The 22527-nt window shown below is 57.4% G+C and overlaps 2 protein-coding genes across 5 annotated transcripts in view; both read left to right on the forward strand.

Annotated features, from left to right (window-relative positions):
* The window catches only part of PIP5K1C (phosphatidylinositol-4-phosphate 5-kinase type 1 gamma), a 49821-nt gene extending 37298 nt beyond the window's left edge, over nt 1-12523 (forward strand). Inside the window, exons 11-18 of one of the 3 annotated variants that reach the window (XM_082298109.1) lie at nt 194-278; nt 991-1152; nt 1312-1341; nt 2104-2242; nt 2531-2563; nt 4934-5041; nt 5301-5433; nt 10471-12523. In XM_082298109.1, coding sequence (XP_082154235.1) covers nt 194-278; nt 991-1152; nt 1312-1341; nt 2104-2242; nt 2531-2563; nt 4934-5041; nt 5301-5433; nt 10471-10473 — 693 coding nt within the window. In that variant the 3' untranslated portion in view covers nt 10474-12523. Of the gene's footprint in view, nt 1-193; nt 279-990; nt 1153-1311; nt 1342-2103; nt 2243-2530; nt 2564-4933; nt 5042-5300; nt 5434-5898; nt 6536-10470 lie in introns of those variants that run through there. The other 2 variants (XM_082298108.1, XM_082298110.1) reach the window with 2 other exon arrangements.
* A 2191-nt stretch (nt 12524-14714) lies between these two features.
* CACTIN (cactin, spliceosome C complex subunit) lies at nt 14715-20200 on the forward strand (the record flags this gene model as incomplete). 2 transcript variants are annotated; one of them, XM_082297867.1, is made up of 10 exons in its annotated part: nt 14715-14947; nt 15316-15805; nt 16662-16757; nt 17215-17360; nt 17458-17620; nt 17732-17849; nt 18084-18276; nt 18594-18716; nt 18837-19129; nt 19559-20200. In XM_082297867.1, 10 exons carry the CDS (start codon nt 14715-14717, stop codon nt 20047-20049), a joined length of 2346 nt encoding a protein of 781 aa, XP_082153993.1. In that variant the 3' UTR covers nt 20050-20200. The 2 variants fall into 2 exon arrangements, with proteins under 2 accessions (XP_082153993.1, XP_082153994.1); XM_082297868.1 differs by having other exon boundaries at nt 18861-19129.
* Nucleotides 20201-22527: the final 2327 nt, after the last annotated feature.

The raw sequence follows: 22527 nt of genomic DNA on the forward strand, positions 1-22527 counted from the left end.
TATAATCAAATGCAATCAGAGGCAATGCTTCAGGGTTATTTATAGCATTAATTAGAGTGTTTCAGTTAAGCCTTTCCATTTTAAGGCTCTATCAGTGCTAAATGTTGGAATAAAACAGACTGTGTTGCTTGTTTCAGAAATTCTGCCTTGAGGGATCATTTTAAAATTAAGCAATTGCTTCTTGCTGTTGTAGGACACGGTGTCAGTACACAGACCCAGCTTTTATGCAGAGAGATTCTTCAAATTCATGACCAACACAGTGTTTCGAAAGAATTCCTGTAAGTACCAAGTTCAGGGGCTGCTGTGCTGTGAGGCTTTGCCTTGGCCTCGCTGCTGCAGCCCTCACACGGAGTCTGGGCTGGAGCCTGAGCAGGGTTTTCCACTGGGGTACAGCTGAGAGAGCTGGGGGTGTTCAGCCTGGAGAAGAAAAGGCTCTCGGGAGACTTCAAAGCCCTTTCCAGTGCTTAAAGGGGGCTTAGAAAAAGGAGGGGGAAGGACTTTTATACAGGCAGATAGTGACAGGCAAGGGGCAATGGATTTGAGCTGGCAGGGTTAGATTAGAAGTCAGAAAAAAATTCTTTACTCACAGGGTGGGCAGGCCCTGGCACAGGGTGCCCAGAGCAGCTGGGGCTGCCCCTGGATCCCTGGCAGTGCCCAAGGCCAGGCTGGACAGGGTTTGCAGCAACCTGGGATAGTGCCCATGTCCCTGCCCATGGAGAAAGGGGAATGAGATGGGTTTTAAGGTCCCTTCCAACCCAAAACATTCCAAGATTCCATTATACAGAGCAAAACTGGCAACTGCAGAGCCCTCAGATTGTCACAGCTTGCCTTGGTCTGCTCAGCCTCCCACCCAGTCCCTGTACCTGACCTGGTTCAGTCCAGGAGGTGTGTGTGTGAGGGCAGGGCCTCTCCTTGTGAAGGGAAAAATGCCTTTGGTGGGACAGTAGCTGGTGGTGGTAATTTGACCTTCTGTCTCCCTCCCTCCCCCAGCTCTGAAGTCGTCCCCCTCGAAGAAAGGGCGCAGTGCCTTGCTGGCCGTGAAGACGGCGGGTCCCACTGCAGCGTTCTCGGCCAGCCAGCTGGCCTCCGAGAAGGACGACACCCAGTACGACCTGCGGGCGGCCAGGAGTTACCCCACGCTCGACGATGAAGGTGACAGCCCTGGTCAGGGTGTTGGCTCTGTGGTTACCCTCTCTTTCCTAGCAGTTCCTTAGGATCCTCCCCTGTTGTCATCAAGCTCCCCACTGTGCACCGACTGCAGATCTTTCCTCATGGATAGCTCTTCATTGCATGTCTTGCTGTGCTTTGCAGGTGCTAAACCTAACCAGGACAGGGAAGAAGGTAAGAGTACATTGTTTTGTTGCAGCACCAGCAGGTACTTGATTCAACACCTCTGCATCAAAGGAGACCAAATCCCTGTTTTGCAGCACTGTGGGGTTCTGCAGTAAAAATGGTCACCTGCATCACTGCTGCAAGACAGCTGCTGCCAAGGGGCACCATAACTCATAGCCCAAAAGCCATCAGAAAGTTGCATTTTCTACCCTTTAAAAAAGGTGGGGGGAGGGGAGGGTGACTGGGAACTGCAGCACTCCAATGACAGTGTTTGGGCAGTTAAAACAGGTAGGATCTTGCCATTGGAAAACAGAGGAATGGGCTGGTTCTGTGCTGCCTTTCCTTCACTTCCATCTGGCTGCATTTACAGCTGAGTGCTGGGGGGCACATGGGTGTTGGATTGCTCCCTGTGCAAAGCACTGGACACTCAATTCGTCTCTTAATTCACTTGGATATTTATCCCTGATGATCCAAGCCTTTAATCCAGCTTTGGTCACCAGTGAGACGTCTTCATTGGCATTCTGTTCCCTGCCTGTTGTGCTGGAAGTGGTGCTGACTGGCTCTCTCCAGAGGACGCCTTGGGAGAGGCTGTCATGTTCACGGACCCAGCTAAACTTCTGCCTGTCTGTGGTTTGAGTGCCCAGTCCCAGTGTGGGTGTGCAGGTTCATGGTGGAACAGCCTCTCACGGGGCTGGTGTAGGTGAAGTGGTGGTGTTTGACCTAATCATCTCTTCTTCCTGCCTCTCCCCTGCCTGTGCTCTGGGCCAGCAGGCAGGCCAGACCTGCTCCCTTGCACTCCTCCTTCCTTTGAAGAAGCTACCACGGCCTCCATAGCCACGACACTATCGTCAACATCCCTCTCTGTTCCCGAGCGATCTCCCTCGGAGACCTCTGAGCAGCCCAGGTACAGGTGAGGACACTCGTCCCCTGCTCCCACTGGCACCGAGTGGCTGCCGTTCCTCTCCGTGCTGCAGATCCCGGCAGGCTGCCCTGCACCCTGCAATGCTAATGACCGATTTTAATTATATCTCTCCTGGGAGCAAGCAGACACAGCTTTGATGGGATTAATTATTGCTGGAAGAAGTGTCAGCTGTTAAGTAGAACATCTCCCTCATGGGGTGTGGAGGTAGATTTGGGGACAGTGCAGGATTTCTGGCTTAAATTGCTCCTAACAAACTCTTCTGTTTTCTTTCCGCAGGAGGCGTACACACTCCTCAGGGCAGGATGGCAGGTGAGAAATGGGTCTCCTATCTTCTTTTCTCATCTTCTCTCTGCTGCACAGAGACCTCATGTTTATCCCTGTGCAAAGGTCTCTTAGAGGGCTGAGTGGGAATTTCAGCAGCTCCAGGATTTTGGCATGGTCCTCTGCAGGATGCTGAGCTGCTTCTGCAATCAGATGATCCCCATTTCTTACACAGAATTTTCCTTGCAAGCAGATCTCTTAGTATTTTGAAAATAACACAGTTATTTGATAGGAAAGGGGACAACAGTGTTGTCCAAATTTACCCACCCACCCAGCACCAGAGTCAAGGAAGGTCATTTAAGTCCCTTTAAGAGAGTAAGTGAGCCTTGACAGCAGGAACTTTCCTCCTCTGAGCATCTGCTTGTGGCCTGCGCAAAGTGAAAGGCCTCTGACTTCAGAAGGCACTGAGCACCCTCAGTCCCCACAGAAGTAGCTTCCACTGTCTTCAGAAATCGGTGAGGTTTTTTCCCTCCTGTGGTGTCTTAGAGCCAAGGACAAGGCAGGATAGAAATGCTGTGCTGCAGAGGGGTGTCTGATTTAAATCAGAGGCTCATATCATGGAATTACTGTGCGTTATTGTGGAATTATTTTGCACCAGTAAAAATGACCCCATTGCCCATGTCAGCAGGATCTGCACGAGGAGCCAGCAGATGCTGCTGGCTCTGCCCTGCTTTCCAGGACACTGTGTAGGTGTAGTAGGCTTTGAAATGACATCAGAGACTCAGTCCCAGGATGTGCCGTAGCCAGAGGAGCCTGACAGGCTGATGTCCTCTCTCCCTGCATCAGTGTTTGGTGCTTGGAAGGAAAGGACTTTGGAAGATGAGGGTTTGCCCCATGTTACAGGCATCTGCCCTTGTTCCAAGCTTTGAGTGGTTTGCTGAGTTCAGTTGATGTGCATTGTGAAAAAATCCCTTTCTGTGGTATTTCCCAATGAAAATACCTCTGGATGCTGCATGTTGCTGAATCCTGGCAAATTTCTGTCCCTGGAAGGTCTCGCTGTGTGAAGTGTCAGGGGCTTGTGGAGTACCTCATATCCTGTAGAATCCAGTGCTAGAAATTGCTGAAAATTGGAGACTTAAACCCAGGCCCCAGTGGTGGTGCCCATGTGGCAAATGCAGGGACTTCATCCAAAACAGTTTGGACTCAGTGGTGCCTCATGGAGGGAGGGAGCTGCTGTAGTATGTGACTGCTCATCCAGAAATAGGTCAGGTGAATCAGAGTGACCTGGGAGCATTCAGGGAGCTCAGTGGCTTGGTCAGAGTAGATCTGTCTGTTACAAATTTACCAAAGCTACACTGACCCTCTGCAGGTGTTTGTCTGCAGGCCACCTTTGCTTTTTTTTGCCTAATTTGTCCCTTTCTAGTGCCAGTGCCTCCATGTGCCCTTCCTGGGAGAGCAGGGACCTGTGTACTTGTAGAGCTCTCTGGGATCCCCTGGTGAAAACCAGTGCAAGCACAAATTTATTAAAGCAAGAATTTACATTCCTGAGCTGAGATGGAAAAAGCCTTACCCAATTTGCTCAAGAATGTGTCACGCCTCTGGTTATTCTTGTCTGCTGGGGAATTCACTCCAGGTTTGAGGTCCAGCCCTGTGAGGAAGAGAGGAGCGAGCTCCTTGCGTGGAGCTGGACAGAAGTTGCTTCCCACTGGCCCCAGCTCTGGTCAGAGCCAGCCTGGAGCAGGGCAGTGCTGTCAGTGAACCCAGAGCTCAGCCCTTCTCTGACAACTGCCCCTTGGCTTGGCAGGCTCCCACTCCTCCTTCCCATGGGGACAGTGGAGCCAGCCCTGCTGGCACAAGTAATTACTCTAATAACATGAGGTATTAAAGTGAAGACTGTCAGAAACAGTTCCAGAGTGTGCAAATAAATCTGATGTCAACCCTGGAGCAGCTTTAATGTGCTGGGAGTCTTGGAAGAGGTCAGAGGCTCTGGCCTGGTGCCGGGCTAACTCTGGATACAAGTTTTCCCTGGAGGCCAGTTCTCTTTGCTCCCATGCTCCATCTGACACTGCCCATCTTTCCTACAGCACTGGTTGTTTAACTCCTTTGCTCTTGTCCTCTTCTCCCACCATGTTATTCCTGAGTGCTGCAATCTTCCAGGACTGACTCTTTTTCCTGGGAGTTTTGGTTATTCAAACCCTCAATGCTGAGAGGTCTGAGTGCTCCCTCTGAGCTGAAATCAGCCACTGTCTGCGGCTGGGAGCCGGGTGCCACAGTCACAGCAGCAGCAGTGCTGTGCTGGGGCAGAGCTGCACAAGAGGCTTGGCTGGCTCAGGACTGATTCAGGCTGACCTAAAAGTGAGGGCTGTGCATAACTCCTGCCCAGCTGAGCCTTTGGGCCTGTCTCTCTTTGGTTTCCAGGTCACACGAGGAGGTGCGGGTCGAGGAGGAGGTTCAGCAAATCAGTGTCGAGCTGGAGCCCAAGTGTGACGTTGAGATTGTAGCTCCTGAAGAAGAAAAGGTCAAAGAGTGAGTGGTTTAAGAGTGTCGAGCAGAGCCCACACGGTGGGTTTTGACCTGTGGCTGCTTGTGCTGGAGGCTTTGCCGGTCTCCAGCTTTGCTGGGTGTTGGGTGAGGCTGAGAACAGTTCTGACCTGCCCTGCCCTGCCCTGCCCTGACCTTTCAGGATGTGACAGCATAGCATCTTCAGCTCCTCTGTAATAAATCAGTTCTGCTTGCTCCTGTCCTGATTGCAGTGACTAGACTGTCATTTCTTTCCCCTTTGCAGAGAGGCAGCTTCTTCAGCCTGTGCCATTGTCACATCCACAGCCACCGTGGAGGTGGAGACGGCCAGCCAGGCCTCGGAACCAGCCAGCCAGGCCTCAGATGAAGACGACGTGCCAGTCACAGACATATACTTTGTAAGAGACCTTCTCCACCTGACCCTTGGGGTGTGATGGGAAGGGTTGGACAAGGCTGTCAGTATCCATTCCAGGCAGTTGGGTGCAGGGCAATGGCTGCCCTGCGCCATCTTGGTGTAGAGCACCTTGAGACCTTGATGCTGGGTGGGTTTCTGAATGCAGGGAACTGGATTAACCCTTGGAGAACTCAAACCAGCATCTAGTGGGGCTCACACAGGTGGCACTCCTGCTGTGGATGTAGCTGTAGCTGTGCTGCTCTACTTCCAAGCACAAGTGCTTATCTAGGCCAGCACATTTGCTCCTGGGACAAGCCAAGGTGATGTGGGTGCAACAGAGAGGTTCTTCCTTCCTCAGCCAGAGATCTTGGCTGCTTTCCTGACACAAACATGGCCTAGACCCAAGGGGAGGTGGTTGCAGAGGGTGACCTTGGGCTTTGGTGAACTCCGGCTTTTCCTTTCCCTGCAGGCTGCATTAGGTGATGCAGTGGGAGTCTAGTGCTGAGCCAGGGAGTAAGTTGGTGGTTGGCAGCAGAGTGCCGTGGAGCCTGGCGCTGGTCCTCACTCAGCTCCCACAGTGGCTGAGCAACTTCTGCAGACCAGAGAAGAGGTTTTTTAGCAACATGTACCTGTCCCATGGATTCCCAGAGCAGAGCTGAGTGCCTGTCCCATGAGAGCTGAGCTCTCTCTCATGCCTTGGCACTGGAACCCTCATTAAAAGAGGTGCCCGGCTTCTCCCTGCTCCATCTTGTTGCTGTTGGTTCTGTGGTGCTGGAGATGAGCTGAGCCCATGTGATGGGCTCCTTCAGGCTAAACTAAAATGCAGCATTGGCCTTTCCCTGAGCTCTTGTGACTCTGCTGCAGAGCTGCTCACTCATTGCCGAGTCACTGTGAGGCTCGTGGGAGCTGTGGAAGGAATCAGCCCTGTTTTACAGCTTGTTTGGAGTTGGATGCATGCTGTTCAAAATGCAAACGGCTCCTCTAACACCGCTGCCCCTTCCTTGCCTGTGGATGGCAGCTGTGTGCAGGCAGATCCTGCCTGCTCTCCTGGCAAGTGTCTTCTAGCGAGGGTCAGCTCCTCTTCCTCCCTGTCCCTGGGCATATGGACTCCACCCAGCTTGAGGGGCACCTCTGTCCAAGAGAAAATTCTGCAGAGTGTGTTCTTGAGAGCGTGACTGACTGCTCATCAGCATTTCATACTTCATCTGAGTCTGAGTTTTGCATTAAATGTGTGTCGTGTGCTGTGGAGTGTTTGTCACTGCTGGGATGAAGGGAAAAGCTGATTGGGGTTCCCATGGGCGCTCTCCTTGGAAAGCCACTTGAGCTGGAGCTCAGGTGAGACTGCACCCGTGTGCTCAAGCAGCACCACAGCTGCTCCTACAGGAGTGCTCTGGGGCAATGGTGGGTGAAGGGTTGGTGTGTACAGAGGAGGATTTGGCCAGTCCCAGAGGACTGTGATCTGATAACTGCAAGTCTGCTCCTGGAGAGCACTTCGTTCTCCTGTTCATCCCCAGGGAATAAAAGTGCAGAGTGTGGCAGGGCATGGGCACCGCTCTCCCCTGCTCTCCCCTGCACGGCTTTCCCACCTGCTCACCCGTTCAGGCCTGGAGTTGCCCAACCCCTTGTTTTTTGCTTTCTCTTTCATCCTCTCTTTCACATCACCCTTTTTTTCCTCTGTTTCCTTTCTCACCTCACTTGTCCTGGGCCACCCAGTTCACAGATGGGAGGTACTGGATTTACTCTCCCCGCCAGCGCAGACTCCGAACTACCTCGCATTCCTCTGGGATTGTAAGTGACCGTGCCAGCACAGCATGTAGGGGAGCAGAGCTGCAGCTTTGAAACACTGGGGCCAGCACCCCATTTCCTTCAACGGCTGGGGCTCTGGATTGAGTGGGCATTAGGAACCAGCCCAGCAGAAATGGGGGAAGCATACTGAAATGACACCAGTGGATCTCCTTGTAGGATCTGGGAGAATCATGAGCTCTGTCCTGCTTTTCTGCAGACTGGTGACACAGCTCCTACCCTGGCATGGGCCATAATGTCACCCAGCCCTTGGGAAAAGTGAGAGTGATGAGGCCCTGGCACAGGTTGCCCAGAGAACCTGTGGTTGCCCCATCCCTGGCAGTGTCCAAGGCTAGGTTGGATAGGCTTGAAGCAGCCTGGGATGGTGGAAGGTGTCCCTGCCCATGGCAAGGGGGGATACTGGGTGATCTTCCAATCCAAACTGGTCTGTGATTCTGAGTACCAGACCTGGCCAGAGAGGCACCGGGGCTTCTATAGGTGATGTCAGGCTCAGCTCCCTCAGCCCAGGAAGAGAGTTTTAAAGACACCATTAAGATGTTTCAAAGCTTCCAAAAATCCAGTTGCAAACAGAACTGTTTTGGCTTGTGGGGAGCAGCTCATAAACTAAATGAGGCAGGAGCTGGTGCTGAGTTAGGGCTGGTTTCAGCTCTCCAGCCCTTCTCAGCATCACCAGTGTGCTCCCTCCTCACTGAAGGTGTTCTGTGAGCAGGGAGGATTTTACTTTCCAAAAGATGCAGGGAGGCATTTGAGTTTTAGGGGCTGAATCTAGAGCTGAGATTGTTCTGGGGTTTAGCATTTCCCTTCTCAGGCTTTGGGAGAGCTGCTGTCCCCACGGGGTGCTGGCAGTGCTGCTGGAGCCTCGCACAAGTGCTGGTGCAGCCTGGTGCCCCCATTTGGGTACTGGGCAGGGTGCATGGGGAAGCAGGGGCAGGAATGTGCCCCTTGCTGTGGCTGATGGCATGAGGAAGGTGCTGCACCTCTGTGGGCAAACAGGCAACTCCTCCTGCAGCTCCTCCTGCCCCTCAGCTGGGTTTGCCTGCTCCGGCACCGGGAGGGGTAGTGCCAAGCACTGGATGCTCCTTTATCTCCCGCAGCTCCCCGCATGCATCCAAGCTCCTAAAAGGCTCTGAAAGAGACTGGCTGGAGCATGTGGTTCAGTCAGGATGGATAAAAAAGAGGATGTGGATCATGCTTGATGTGGTGGGGAGCTTTCCTGTACCTCTGACAGAGCCCTGAGAGAAGCTCCAGAAAGGGGTTTCTCAACCCTCCTTCCTCCCAGACCCACTGGTCTCTACTAATGGAGCTGCAGTTACTGGAGGGTTCAGCATGTGGAGCCCAGTGCTTCAAAGCTTCTCTGGCTTCTTGTAGTTCCTTGTACATTGTAGACTGTCACAGTTCCTGGGCTGGGAACACCCAGGCTTCTTCCAAGCACCCAGTTCTGTTTCTCTTCCTTTGCAAATGCCAGGCTGTGTCAAAGGGGGCAGTTTCCTCTCTGTGGGAGCTCTGCTGGAGACTAAAAGAGCCTGTTCACAATGTAAATTGCCCCTGGGAACCCTGGAAGCAGAGACCAGCCCTTGAATCTGTGCTGTGTTGGCAGCAGAGTGTGTCTTCTCACACCAATGCCCAGTGCTGTGATAACTGTCCCTCAAGGCACACCTCCTTCCCCTCATTCTTTCCAGGGTCCAGTTGTGTTTTGCCTCCTGTGTTGTACTTGTTCCCATCACCCCACTGTCCCCAGGATCTCAGCAATAACTGTTTCCTTTCTGTGGCCACCATCCGCCATGGTCTCACCCTAGCTCCACTGCCTTCTGCAGAGAAGGAGGAAGGCACAGCAAACAAATCCAGTTTCCCTGTAAAAGCCCTCCTGGATATCAGTTTGTAGCATGCACAGAGCTCTAGAAATGGGAAGGTGAGAGCTGGTATCGGGTAGCAGGAACCCAGAGCTGTCACTACTCTTAGGTAAGTCACTGCCCAAGTCTCTAGGTTTCTCTGGAGCCGGGGTGATGCCATGGCAGGGAGCTGAGGTTTCCCTGACATCTCAAAAGCTCTAAAACTCTGTCCCTACAAGACGAGAGGTTGTGCCACCCCCACTGCAGCTGGCGCAGGTCCTGTGTCCCAGCTGGCAGGGAGCAGGTACGTGCTGAGGATGAGGAGGGCTCCTCTGCTGAGAGCTGGCTCTGGCCTCAGTGCTCTCCCTCCAGGTGGACAGCTGTTCTTACTGTATTGTCTCCTACTCTTTTTATTTTCTCCTTTTATTTTTTCCTCTTCTCTCCTTTGCTCCCTGCTCTGCTGCTGCTCTCCCTGCATTCTCCCTGCCGTCTCTGGCCACTCTGGCAGCCGACAGACGAGAGGAGTTGGGTTTACTCCCCGCTCCACTATAGCGCTCAGCTCCACTCTGTCTCCGATGAGGAGAGCGATACAGTAAGTGTCCAACAGCCGTGTGCCGGGTGCCCGGTGGGTCGAGGTCAGAGTTTGTGCTCCCTCTGCAAGATCAGCTTGGCCTCTGGCAGCCTGGGGCTCCTGCATGGCTGCAGCAGAGCCCGGCTGCCTCCCGGGTCAGCTCTGTGCTGGCAGAGCCCCGGCCCACTCAGCAAGGGCTGTGGCTTATTCCCAGTTGTTTGGTGCAGGGAAAGCTTTGGGGACCTCAGGTTTTCCAGACATGTTGCCATTGCTGGAGGATGTAGAACAGCCTCTCTGGTTGTGCTGGGAAGTTGGCGGGACACAGACCTGACTGATGTGGGCACTGGTGCTCAGGGGTTGGTTCTCTTTCCCCTCATGACCAGAAAGACATTGAGGGGCTGGAGCGTGTCCAGAGAAGGGAGTGGAGCTGGGGAAGGGGCTGGAACACAAGTGTGATGAGGAGCAGCTGGGGGGGCTCAGCCTGGAGAAAAGGAGGCTCAGGGGAGACCTTGCTCTCCACAACTCCCTGACAGGAGGGTGCAGCCAGGCAGGGGTTGGGATCTGCTCCCAGGGAGCAAGGGACAGGACAAGAGGAAACAGCCTCAAGCTGTGCTAGGGGAGGTTTAGGTTGGATATTTGGTAAAATTTCTTCACTGAAAGGGGATTGTCAGGTATTGGTACAGGCTGCCCAGGGCAGTGGTGGAGTCACTGGCCCTGGCAGTGGTCAAACAGCATGGTGGTGGTGCTGGGCTGATGGTTGGACTTGGTAATCTTGGAGGTCTTTGCCCACCTTAACGATTCCATGATTCTGTGACTCTCTTCTCTCTGCTTCTTGCAGTAATCTCTATGCAGACACAGAAGTCCCAGAGAGCAGCGATTCCCTCTGCAGGTCGATGTGTTCCCTTTTCGTTGATGCAGCCATTCCAGTGGGATGGGGAAGAGCTTGCTGACACCAGTATTGCTGCACTGCAGGATCCCGGGCACTGCGTTTCAGAATGGAGCAAAACTATAACCATGTATTTCTACTTATCCCAGATGTGGGCAGCAAAGAAACCACCCGCTCACCCGCAGCTCCCAGCAGAGAATTCCAGCTGGATGTAGAGAATCCTGGGTAGTACCACAGTGTTTTCCAGACGTGCACTACCGTAGCTACCTATCCATGTGTGATACTGTGAACCTTTTTAATTTTGTAATCATGTATTTATTTCTTTTATCTTTGCACAGAGACAGCACAAATGTGCTTTTTTAAACATTTAGTTTACTGCACTTTTTTTTTTTACTTTTTTTTCTTTTCTTTTTTTTTTTTTTTTTTTTTTTGGGTCATATATTTGTGCATCAGAAAGGAGCATGAGACCTCACCGAAGAATGGGTAGGAGCACATTGCTGGGGAGGGCAGGGACCGGAGTGGCTTCATGCGAGGCAGCAGTGTGGTCTGACCAACTGAGGGAGTCAGGAGGTTTAAGGCTGTCCAGACTCTGCCACGGTTTTTCCGAGTGGCCCAAGGCGAGTCACTAAACCATTCTGTGCCTCGGTTTCCCCTGTGCTAATGGGTGCACAGTACCCACTTCTGTTACAGCACTTAAACCCTGGGATGAAAGGTGCTATGAAAATGAAATGTATTAAAGGCCATGGAATAGAATTGCTCCCATGCTACCATAGTCCAAAGCAGCCATGCCAATTCACTTGGATCCAAACTCCCTAGCGACTTCTCCTGTCTGTACCACTGCGGGGCAGCACACAGTTCCTGGCGACAGTGACATGGACTCCTCGGCTCTCCCCGAAGTCGTGACGGGCTCCACCTTCACCCTGTGCTGTACTGCTGCACCACCCCTCCCTCTGTGCTTGGAGTCCACGCTTCATCCGACCGGCCGCCGCCTGCTCCGGACCCACGGGCACGGACAGATGGGAACTGGGCACCTCCCAAGCCCGGCCGTGTTGGAGGGCGAGTTCCCCGCTCTGCCCGGCCCATGTGGGACTTGTCCAGACCCTGCATCCTCCTGGAGCCACTCAGCCCCTCACCTGCTCGTGGGTGTACCCTGGGGTCACGGACACTGGGTTCACAAGTCCCCTCCGCCCCTCAGGGCAGGCAGGGAGATGTCCAATCGCTGGAGGCAGGAACAGAAGCCTGGCTCTGCCATGGAATTGTGCCAGCACTGCTGTGCTCATGGACTCTTGGACAGAAAGCTGGGTGACTGGGGTGTTGCTTGGGGTCACGTCTGCTGGTGGAAATCCCTGCTGCGGGTGTCTGAGAGGGTTTGCTTTGCGAGGGCTGCAGGCTATAGGTGAGAGAATTCGGTGTCACGGGGTAGCGTTGAGGCTCATCCATCAGCAGGACACATATCATAGCATTGTCTGGAATCCAGCAATCCCATCCTCATCTCCCAGAGAGAAAACAGGAAATCCTTTAGACCAGAGGGAGACAGGTCTTGTTCATGTGCTTTATGAACCTCACTTGAGAAAGAGGGTTGAAATCTCTTTATTCCCTTTACAATCTTCACTGTCCTCGGGATTCCCTGTAGAGGGGTGGGGAAGCAGGACCCTGCTCTCAGGCCTCAGTCCCCACAATCTGTCTTCACAGCAGCACTCAGGAGCGGTTATGTTGGGTCCCAGGAGGTAGCTGGGCTGATGGGAAGCTCTTCCTTCTGTACTGTGCTGAACTTAGTGAGACTCTTCAGGAACTGATGGTTTTTTTCTTGCCTGGAATACAGGACCTGGACTTCCCTTCCCTGCCTGTGGATGCAGAAGGCTGCGAGTTGTGCTTCTTGGGAGCACAGTCTGGGGATTGTGCAAGTTGCTGCTGTTCATGTATCCATGTATTTACCAAATAGTCTATCAAAAGTCTCTCAAGAAACTCTCCCCTTTCCATCGCTGCTTGGCAGCTCGTTCTCCCAGCTGCAGCTCCTGCCCCATCCCACCTGCCTGTGCCACCCGGGGGGCTCTGCAGGCTGGGGGGGGCTCAGGGCTTGGTGGAGGGGAATGGGAGCCGTGCAATACCTACAGCCTCACCTGCCTCTGGGCTCAAGGCAAGGGGCTTCAAAAAGCTAAAAATGCAACCTGTTTTTCCTCCAGCAGTGTGCATAGAACAGCCTGAGGGAGCCACACCCCTGCTGCAAGGGCTGCTGTTGAGTGCTGTGCTGGAGGAGGGGGCTCTGGGGGGGGAACCAGGGTGGGCTCGAGCTGTTCTGACCCAGGCCCCTGCCCTGGGACCACCTCGGTCAGGAGCTGGAGTGTTTGGCCTCATCAGGACTTTTCCAGCCACCTGAAATCAAGCCTCTTTTTTGAGATGGTTTAAGCATTGCTGATGGAGATTTTATTCTTTCCCCTTATTTCTGGGGGTCTCTAAAGCTGCTTGGCCTCTGTGCAGGGAGTGTCCCAGAGAATGAGCTTTGTGAGCTGGAGCTGTGCTTGGGTCCTGAGAGAGGGGGTGAACCCAGAGCTCCTGCAGCATGTTCATTTCAAAGAATTGTCTTCCCTTTTTGAGATGATCCTTGTGCAGTTCTGTAATGACCCTCTGGAGCAGGTCTGGATGGGTGGGGGTGGTCCTGTAAGAGGACAGGCAAAGGCTTAGAACAGCTTTGTCAAGGGGACAAGGAGGAACCTTCCTGTAGGGAGATGCTGATCTGAAATGGAAACTGCCCCTGTTCAGGCTGGCACAGTCCCTGCCGTGTCACCTCCTGTCCCAGCAGCTCAGTGCTGGGGAACTGTTCAGTCTCTGCTTCCCACAGAGGCTTCATGAAAGGACCTTGGATTTTAGAGCTCATTCTTGGCCCCCCTCTGCACGGCACTGCAGGGGAGCAGCAGCAGCTCTGGAGCATGTCACAGGCTCTGCCAGTGCTGCCTGGGCAGGAACAGCACTTGCCCATGGAAAAGAGCATCCTTGGTCTGAACGTTCCTCCAGCTGCACTTCAGCTCATTCTGGACTTGAGTTGCTGTTCTCTGCTGGGCTCTCCTGAGTGACCCAGCAGGTACTGTCCAGGCTCTCTCATCCATGGGTCTTGTACTCTGAGATTCGACCCCGCAGGACAGCCCCTTCCCACATAGGTCTGTGTGCCACTGCTGTCCATCCCTATCGTCCCACACAAGATCTCAGGCTCTGTGGGACATGCCCTGACCATTGCCTGGTGCTGGGGCTGCAGGTGAGCTCTCCCTGCCAGGTAAGGGGCTGGCAGGAGCAAATGGGCATCTCCGTCCTGGAGTTTGTAGTCAGGCTCCTGTAAAGGCTCTGGGGCAAACCCAGGAGCTCGTAGAGAGACCCTCAACACATACAGAGGGGGTGCAGCTTTTGGCTGCCGCTGTGTCTCCCGCGGCGTATGCCGGAATTGCACTTCGGGGAGTTTTTTAGAAGGCAGAGCACTCACAGGACTTGGTCCAAGGCAGAGGCGTTGGCAGAAGCGTTCGCAGGGCTCCGTCGCCCCCCGCATTCCCCTTCTCATTCCCAGCCACTGCTCCAGCGCTTCCCGAGCGGACAAGGAGAAAGCCAGGGCTGAGGCGTCTTGGGCCGTGGCTGGAGGTTTTTTCTGTCCATGTCTACACGCGCTGTGTGTCCCGGTGGCTGTCCCGGTTCCCACCCACGTCTGTCCCGGTGGCTGTCCCTGTCCCCACGCGTGTCCCGGTGGATGTCCCCGTGGATATCGCTGTTCCCACACGCGCCCGTGTGCTGGATGCTCGGCGGAGGGGGCGCGGGCGCTGCGGCCGGACGGGGACGCCGATGCTGGGGTGTTATCCCGTCTCTGTTCCGGGGCTCGAGGCCTGGGCGGTTTTGGTTTTTTTTTTCCTCGGTTGTTTTGAGGGTTTTTCTCCTCCTTCTCCGGGGCGCCCCTTTTCCAGAGATCTGTACCCCGCTCTGATAAAGCGTTCTGCAGTCTGTGCTGTGCTCTCGGGCTCTCCGCCTCCTCTCTGAGCGCCGCGCGGGGCCCGGCCCGACCCGGCCAAAAGGAGCTCGCACCGGCACCGGCGGGGCTGCCCGGCCGCCCGCCTGTCTGCGCCGGGGCCGCTGGTGAGGCGGGGCGGGCGCAGGCGGACGGCGGGGCAGCCTGGTGTGCTGAGGCCCCGCGAGGCCCCGGGGCGGAGCCGCCGCTGCCAATGGGCTCCGGGTCGCGCAGCCCGGCCCGGGGCGGCCGCTCGGAGCGGGAGAGGGACCGGGAAAGGGAGCGGGACCGGGATCGGGACCGGGATCGGGATCGGGATCGGGATCGGGATCGGGATCGGGATCGGGATCGGGATCGGGGGCGCTCGCGGTCCGGGAGCCGCGGGCGGCGGCACCGCAGCCGGAGCAAGAGCCGGAGTCGGGGCCGACGCCGGGAGCCGAGCTCGGGGTGAGTGAGCAGCTGGCCCGGAGCGGCCGCATCGTGTCTGTGGGGAAGCGGGGCTGGTGTGCCGGGGCCCGCGCGGCCCGGCCCGGCCGCTGTCCCCAGCCCGGGCCCGGCGGGGGACGGGAAGGGGTGCTCGGTGTCTCCGGGCTCGGGCAGGGCTGGGAGCGGGAGAGTGGGGCCGGGCGGTCGGTCCCAAGCGCTGCTCGTGACAGCGGCTCGGGGCCATCAGGGCTGGGACCACAGGCACCCCTCGCTGTCTCGGCGCTGCCGGTGGCGCTGGGCCCGGGCCGGCCTGAGCTGCGGCGGGGAGACGCTCCGTGCCCGGCACGGCCGCGGCCTTCTCCCGCTGAAGCCCCGCTGTGCCCCCCCAGCTCGGACTCTGGCGATGAGAGACAGAAATGGAAAAAGAAAAAAAGGAGCAGCAGCCGCGAGCGGCACCGTAAGGACCGGAGGAAACAGCGCTCACGGTCCCGGGGCCGCTCCTCCGGCTCCAGCCCGGAGCGCGGGCGGGACAGGGCAGCGCGGAGCCGGGAGCGGCGCCGCCGGAGGGATGGATCCAAGTCCTCCGTGTCCTCCGTCAGCTCCCCCTCCCCGCCACGGCCCCGGGGCCGGGAGGAGCCGGGGCAGCAGCTGAGCCTGCAGGAGCGGCTGAGGCTGAGGGAGGAGAAGAAGAAGCAGGCGGCTCTGCTGAAGGCCTTGGAGACGCCCGAGGAGAAGCGAGCACGGAGGTTGGCCAAGAAGGAGGCCAAGGAGAGGAAGAAGCGGGAGAAGATGGGCTGGGGTGAGGAGTACATGGGCTACACCAACACCGACAACCCCTTCGGGGACAACAACCTGCTGGGCACATTCATCTGGAGCAAGGTGAGCTCTGCCATGTCCCTGCAGCCAGGTGGCACAGGCAGGAGGAGTCGGGAGGATCTGTGCCTGAGGTGGGGTCTGTAGCCAGGGGGATGGGATAAGGAGATGGGTCGAGAGCAAGAGAGGGACTTGGAGCTGCTGGGAGCTACAGGCTGAGTGCTGGGCAGCATTTACTGGGCCAGGGACACAGAGATGGTAATGGGAATGCAGCACTTCTGCTATAGGAATGACAGAGGGCTGGGCGTGTTCAGGGTTAGGGAGAAGAGAAGGTTCTCTGGAGAAGAGGAGGCTCTGAGGAGACCTTAGAGCTCCTTCTGGTAGCTACAGAGGTTCCAGGAGAGCTGGAAAGGGACTTGACAAGGACCCTGAGGGGCAGGACAAGGGGAACGGCTTCCCACTGCCAGAGGGCAGGGTTAGATGGGGAAAGAATTCTTGGCTGTGAGGGTGGGGAGGCCCTGGCACAGGGTGCCCAGAGCAGCTGGGGCTGCCCCTGGATCCCTGGCAGTGTCCAAGGCCAGGCTGGACAGGGCTTGGAGCAACCTGGGACAGTGGAAGGTGTCCCTGCCATGGCAGGAGGTAGAACAAAATGATCTTTAAGGTCACTTCTAATCCAAACCATTCCATGATTCTGTGATACTGTTGTGCTGGCACTCGCCTCACCAGGCCAGGTGGGCTATGTGGGCTGAGTCTGGGTTTGCTGAGGGGCTTCAGGAGCAGGGTTTGAGTGATTTAGGGACCTTCAACAGGATCAGAGCTCACTGGAATAGCAGAAATGGGTGAATGTAGTAGCATTTGCTGGCCAGTGAAGGGCTGTGGAGGTCCTTGGGTTCCACAGCTTCTCTTGGCTGTTCTGTTTAAGGCACTGGAAAAGAAAGGGATCAGCCATCTGGATGAGAAGGACCTGAAGGAGAGGAACAAGCGAATCCAGGAGGACAATCGCCTGGAGCTGCAGAAGGTGGGATAAGATGTCCCCTCCATGTCACTGTCTGACAGAGAGCCCTGTCTACAGCCTGGTTCTCTCCATCCCTCACTGGGAAGTCCCCATTTTCTTCTCCTGCGGGTGTCCAGTCTGTAGGATTCTGGGGGCCACAGAATCCTGGCTTCTCCTATTCCAGGATAAGAAACCTCTTCCCTTGGGGTTGAGCCCAGGAGCTCAGGAGGTGCTGAGGAGGACAATGCCAGGTCATGACACTGAGGCACTCAGTTGTGCCTGTGTCCCCTGTCCCCCACAGGGCTGGCAGTGAGCCCAGGCAACCTGGCCCTGCTGGCTCCCAGCTCTGTAGGAGCTCAGGCTGATGGCAGGAGCCAAGGCAACTTGGGGACAGATCTTGGCTGTGTCCTTGAGCAGGTGTCTGTGGTGTCTGCACAGTGGCCCATCCCCAGTGGCCTCACAGCTCTGTCACCCTGGGCAGGTGAAGCAGCTGCGCCTGGAGCGGGAGCGGGAAAAAGCCATGCGGGAGCAGGAGCTGGAGATGCTGCAGCGGGAGAAAGAGGCAGAGCACTTCAAAACCTGGGAGGAGCAGGAAGACAACTTCCACCTGCAGCAGGCCAAGCTGCGGTAAGTGTGCAGCTGCTCAGAGCCAGGCCTGGCAGGCAGCAGAGGATGGCACTGCTCTGTATCCCCCACTGTCCCTCTGTTCCTCTCCCTTCACCAGGTCTAAGATCCGGATTCGGGATGGGAGGGCAAAACCCATTGATCTTCTGGCCAAGTACATCAGTGCAGAGGACGATGACCTGGCCGTGGAGATGCACGAGCCCTACACCTTCCTGAACGGCTTGACTGTCTCTGACATGGAGGACCTAGTGGAGGACATCCAGGTGCCTGTTTTGCTGCCCCTCTGCCTGGGCTCAGGGCTTCTCTACCAGCTCTGCTTTCCTCCCCGTGGTGTGGAGCAGGTGCCTGATGTCAGGTTTGTCTCCTGCCTGCAGGTATACATGGAGCTGGAGCAAGGGAAGAATGTGGACTTCTGGAGGGACATGACCATCATCACAGAGGATGAGATAGCCAAGCTCCGCAAGCTGGAGGCCTCTGGGAAAGGAGGACCAGGTGAGCAGGAGAGCAGAGCCTGGTGTGGGTGTCGGGGACTGTGAGTGGTGGGTCACGTAGGGCACAGGGTCTGCCACGTGTGCTCAGGTTCAGAGGGGCTCTCTTGGACCTGCTGGATGGAGGTTGTGGGTCCAGCAGCTGTGTCTGGCTGGGGTCCGGCCTCCTGCTGTCAGGAGAACCGGGATGAGTGCGGCCAAGTGCCTGGAGACTGACCGGCTGCCCTCACCTGTCCAGGGGAGCGTCGGGACGGCGTCAACGCCTCGGTCAGCTCAGATGTGCAGTCCGTGTTCAAGGGGAAGACGTACAACCAGCTGCAAGCTCTGTACCAGGGCATCGAGAGCAAGATCCGGGCGGGAGGGCCCAACCTGGACATCGGGTACTGGGAGAGCCTCCTGCAGCAGCTGAAGGCTTACATGGCTCGGGCCAGGTGAGAGCAGAGAGTGGGGGCAGTGCAGACCCTGCCATAGGCAGAGCTGGGGAGGCACAAACCCAGTTGGTGGAGGGAATGGGGGAGGGTGTTCTACCTTTTGTGAAGTGGCTGATTTCCAAGAGGGGAGCAGGGCTGGACATCCAGTCCCTTCTGCAGTGGTGATGTTTAGTGAGGTCTCCAAGAGGGAACTGATTCCCCCCAAAACCATCCAAACCCATCGGGTTTCTGCCTATGGAGGTGGGAGTCACAGCTTTGGGCAGTGGGAGTGAGGTGGTTCTGCTGAGTGGGACCCAAGAGCTCCTCTCCTCTCTCAGGTTGCGGGAGCGGCACCAGGACGTGCTGCGTCAGAAGCTGTACAAGCTGAAGCAGGAGCAGGGTGTGGAGAGTGAGCCACTCTTCCCCATCATCAAGCGGGAGCCAGCCTCCCCCAGTGACAGGTGAGCAGCCACCTGGGGCTGTCCCCGGGGCACCTCGGGCAGAAAGGCAGCCTTGTGCCCCTACCCTTCCCGAGGCAGAGCCCAGGTGAGCAGAGAATGAGGGTACCATCCCCGTCCCAGTCCTCTCTTCTCCCTTCCATGCAGGCTGGATCCCGAGGAGAGCCTTGAGGCACAGCCAGGGCCATCCTCAGAGCCAGAGGCAGAGCAGGACACGGAGGCCAAGGGAGAGGCAGAGGGGGAGGCCGTGCTGATGGAGGAGGATCTGATCCAGCAGAGCCTGGATGACTACGACGCGGGCAAGTACAGCCCCCGGCTGCTGGGCCCCAACGAGCTGCCCTTCGACGCCCACGTGCTGGAGGCTGAGGAGGACACGCACCGGCTGCTGCTCCTGCGCCAGCAGCTCCAGGTGACAGGTGAGTGCAGCCTGCTCGGCATGGAGAGCGTGCAGTGATTCGGGGTGCAGGGCTGGAGGGGACACTGCCCTCAGGACAGGATCTGCAGCAGGCACCCAGAGCTGACCTGGCAGAGGGATGCCCCTGGAGCAAAGGGCACTGTGGCCTGGGCAGGAGCAGGGAGATGGTGCTCAGGGTGCTCCTGGGGGACCTGCCTCAGTACCACCAAGGTGTTTGGGTGCAGACAGGCACGAGGGGTGTTTTGGTTGAGTTTTCCAGCACAGCTCAGCCCAGCACTCACTCAGAGCCCACCGGGCAGCACGCACATTCCTGTGTCCAGTTCTGCATCCTCTGCCCAGCAGCTCCTTCTCTCTGCGTGCCTGGAGCAGTGTTACATGGCCCAGGCCTGGCTGGCACTGCAGAACCTGATGTCATCTCTTCCCCCTATAGGTGATGCTTCCGAGAGCACCGACGACATCTTCTTCCGTAAGGCCAAGGAGGGCATGGGCGCGGACGAGGCGCAGTTCAGCGTGGAGATGCCGCTCACGGGCAAGGCCTATCTGTGGGCTGACAAGTACCGGCCACGCAAGCCCCGCTTCTTCAACCGTGTGCACACGGGCTTCGAGTGGAACAAGTACAACCAGACCCACTATGACTTCGACAACCCCCCCCCCAAGATCGTGCAGGGCTACAAGTTCAACATCTTCTACCCCGACCTCATCGACAAGCGCTCGACGCCCGAGTACTTCCTGGAGGCCTGCCAGGACAACAAGGACTTTGCCATCCTGCGCTTCCATGCCGGGCCACCCTACGAGGACATAGCCTTCAAGATCGTCAACAGGGAGTGGGAGTATTCCCACCGCCACGGCTTCCGCTGCCAGTTTGCCAACGGCATCTTCCAGCTCTGGTTCCACTTCAAGCGTTACCGTTACCGCCGGTGAGGGGCTGCTCAGCACCCTCAGACACCTGCCAGGGGTGGTCAGGAGTCTCATCCCACAGCACAGACACTGTTCCATGGATATCCCCAAGGCCTGGCTCAGCACTGGGCATGTTCTTGAGGCTTTTCCCTGTCCTTGCATTTATCATGAGGGACCCTGAGACTTTGGTATAAATAAAATAAGGATTGTTTTAGCCATGAGCTCCTGAGCGTGGGCAGCCCCACTGCTCCTGCATGACATCACCAGCCAGTACCACACGGCCAGTGCTGGGAACTCCCCTGAGGACTGGGTAGTGCTTAGGGTGGGGTGTCCTCACCCCTGTGTCTCCAGGGTCTGTTGCCCCATCCCCACAGAGTCAGCCCCATGCGCTCCCTTGCCCCACTCCAGCCCCCTCCCACTCCCAACACCTCCCCTTACCAGTGGCAGACCAGTCCAGCTGCTGCTCCCCAGCTGGAGTCACAGGGCCCTTGGCTTCACCAGTCCAGCACTGCCCTGGGTCCTGGGTCATAGAGGGGCCCCTCACCCTCTCCAGGGCCCCATTCCTGGCACGTCCTCCCCTGAGATCTGGCTTCCCCAGCCTGGGAGTGCCGCCACATCCTTCAATCCTGGCTGTGGCATGGGAGGCTTTAGTGGCTGCCAGGCGCTGGCTCTGGTAGAGCGGAGGAGAGGGATGCTGGTTGGGATATTTCCTTACAGGGGAAAATCCGGATTCCAGAGCCTGCAGTCCCTCCCACACCATGCCTGTGAGGCTCTCCCTGCCCTGGACAAGAGTCGGCTGCACTCCCCAGCACCCTGTTGATGAAGTGGGGGTTCCTGAGGGCCTCTAGTGATGTTCAGATAATTTTTGGGCACCTGAGGGACACTTCACAGTTGAGCAGATGATGACCACGGGGCCCAGCCACACTCCTCTGGGATCACCCCACATGGCTCCATCCCCACAAGCCCCCAAACCCCGGGCTGTCCCCACTCAGGCAGGCAGGACAGGGTGCTGGTGAGCAGTGCTCAGGGGTGCAGGAAACCTCTGGCCTGGCTTCACCGAGAGGCCGTTTCCTACCTGCATCCGCCCTCTCCCTGGTACAGGCCCATGGTGCAGAGACTTAGGGGGCTGCCCAGGTCCCCCAGCACTAGGGCAGAGCCAACCCTGCTGTGTGACCCTTCCGGGCATTGGGGGCTGCCCCATGGCTCAGGAAAGTTGCCTTGTCCTGCTCCTGGCTCCGCTGGCTCTGCTGGCAGGATCCAGCCCCACAGCCACCGTGGGAGCTGGTGCTCAGGAGGCTCCCATGCCTGCCCTGGCCACCTCCACTTGTGGGGCTTGGCCTGCTTCAGATGGGGGTGGGGGACCCTGACTGCCTTGGCCCTGCTGGGGATGCCCCCTCCCCATCCTGCCAGACATCCCCAGGGCCAGCAGCTGCACCGGACACATTCCCTGGCCTCTCCTTCCTGTGAGTTATTTCCAGCTGCTGCCTGTGCAGAGGGGTTTCAGGGCTCAGCGCAGGAAGTGAGTGAAGGGAGGAGGAAACGGGAAAAAACCCAAACCCCAAAGCTGGTGGTTGGTGCCCTCCCTGCCCAGCTGCCAGGCAGAGCCTCCCTCCCCCCAGCCTGTCCTTTTCCTTCCTGGGCACACACAAAGGTGGAGGAATTCCCCCAGAAACGTCCCGCTGTCTCTCCAGCCTGAGCAGGGCTCGTGTCCTCTTCCCGGCACTGCATTTCCTTGCGCTCCAGGCCCTGGATGAGGTCACTGAGCAGGCACAGGAGCCTGAGCTCCCGAGAGCTGCTGCAGCCTCTGGGCATGGGCCGGGGCCAGATCAGGGGCTGGATCCGGCTGAAGCCCCTGACGGCTTTTTCCTGACCTGGCTGCTCTCCGTGCCCCTGTCCACATCTCCCCTACGTTTCGGGGGAAGCTGCCACGGCGCAGCCCTGAGCCGGGCAAGGGGACACAGCGGCTCGGGCGGTTCCTGCCCGGGCGGGGCAGTCGGTGGAGCTGCCTCGTGCCCCATCCCCTGTGAGCGCGGCTGCTCCCGGGCACACCCCGGCCCCACCCGGGACAGCAGCGGCTGCCGAGCCCCGCGCGTTTCGCCGCCGGTGGGGCCACTCCTGCCCCCGGCACACAGGGCCAGCCGCCATCCAGCTCTGCGAGCTGGCCCTGCCTTCCTCCCGGGCTTTCCCTGTGACAATCTTTGCTCCAAACCAAGGGATAATGGGCTCTGCAGCCCCCGCACTGCCGAGCCAGTGCAAGGAAAACCTGCCTGGGCATCCACCTGAGCGCCGAGCCACTGTGCCCCCTGCTTGCCTTGACGGGATGCTGGGTGCTCGGGATGTCCCCGCGTCCCCCGTGGCCTCAGGCGCTCCCAGCTCTTCGGAGCTGATGGAGACGCCGCGGCCAGAGCCGTGCTCTGCCCTCCTCGGCGGAGCACGAGGAGCAGCAACGGAGGCCATGAGACCATGGGAGGGAACACTGCCTGGGGACGTGCCAGCCCAGCT

The sequence above is a fragment of the Coloeus monedula genome (genome assembly GCF_965178545.1).
Source record: "Coloeus monedula genome assembly, chromosome: 27".
NCBI classification, from domain to species: Eukaryota; Metazoa; Chordata; class Aves; order Passeriformes; family Corvidae; genus Coloeus; species Coloeus monedula.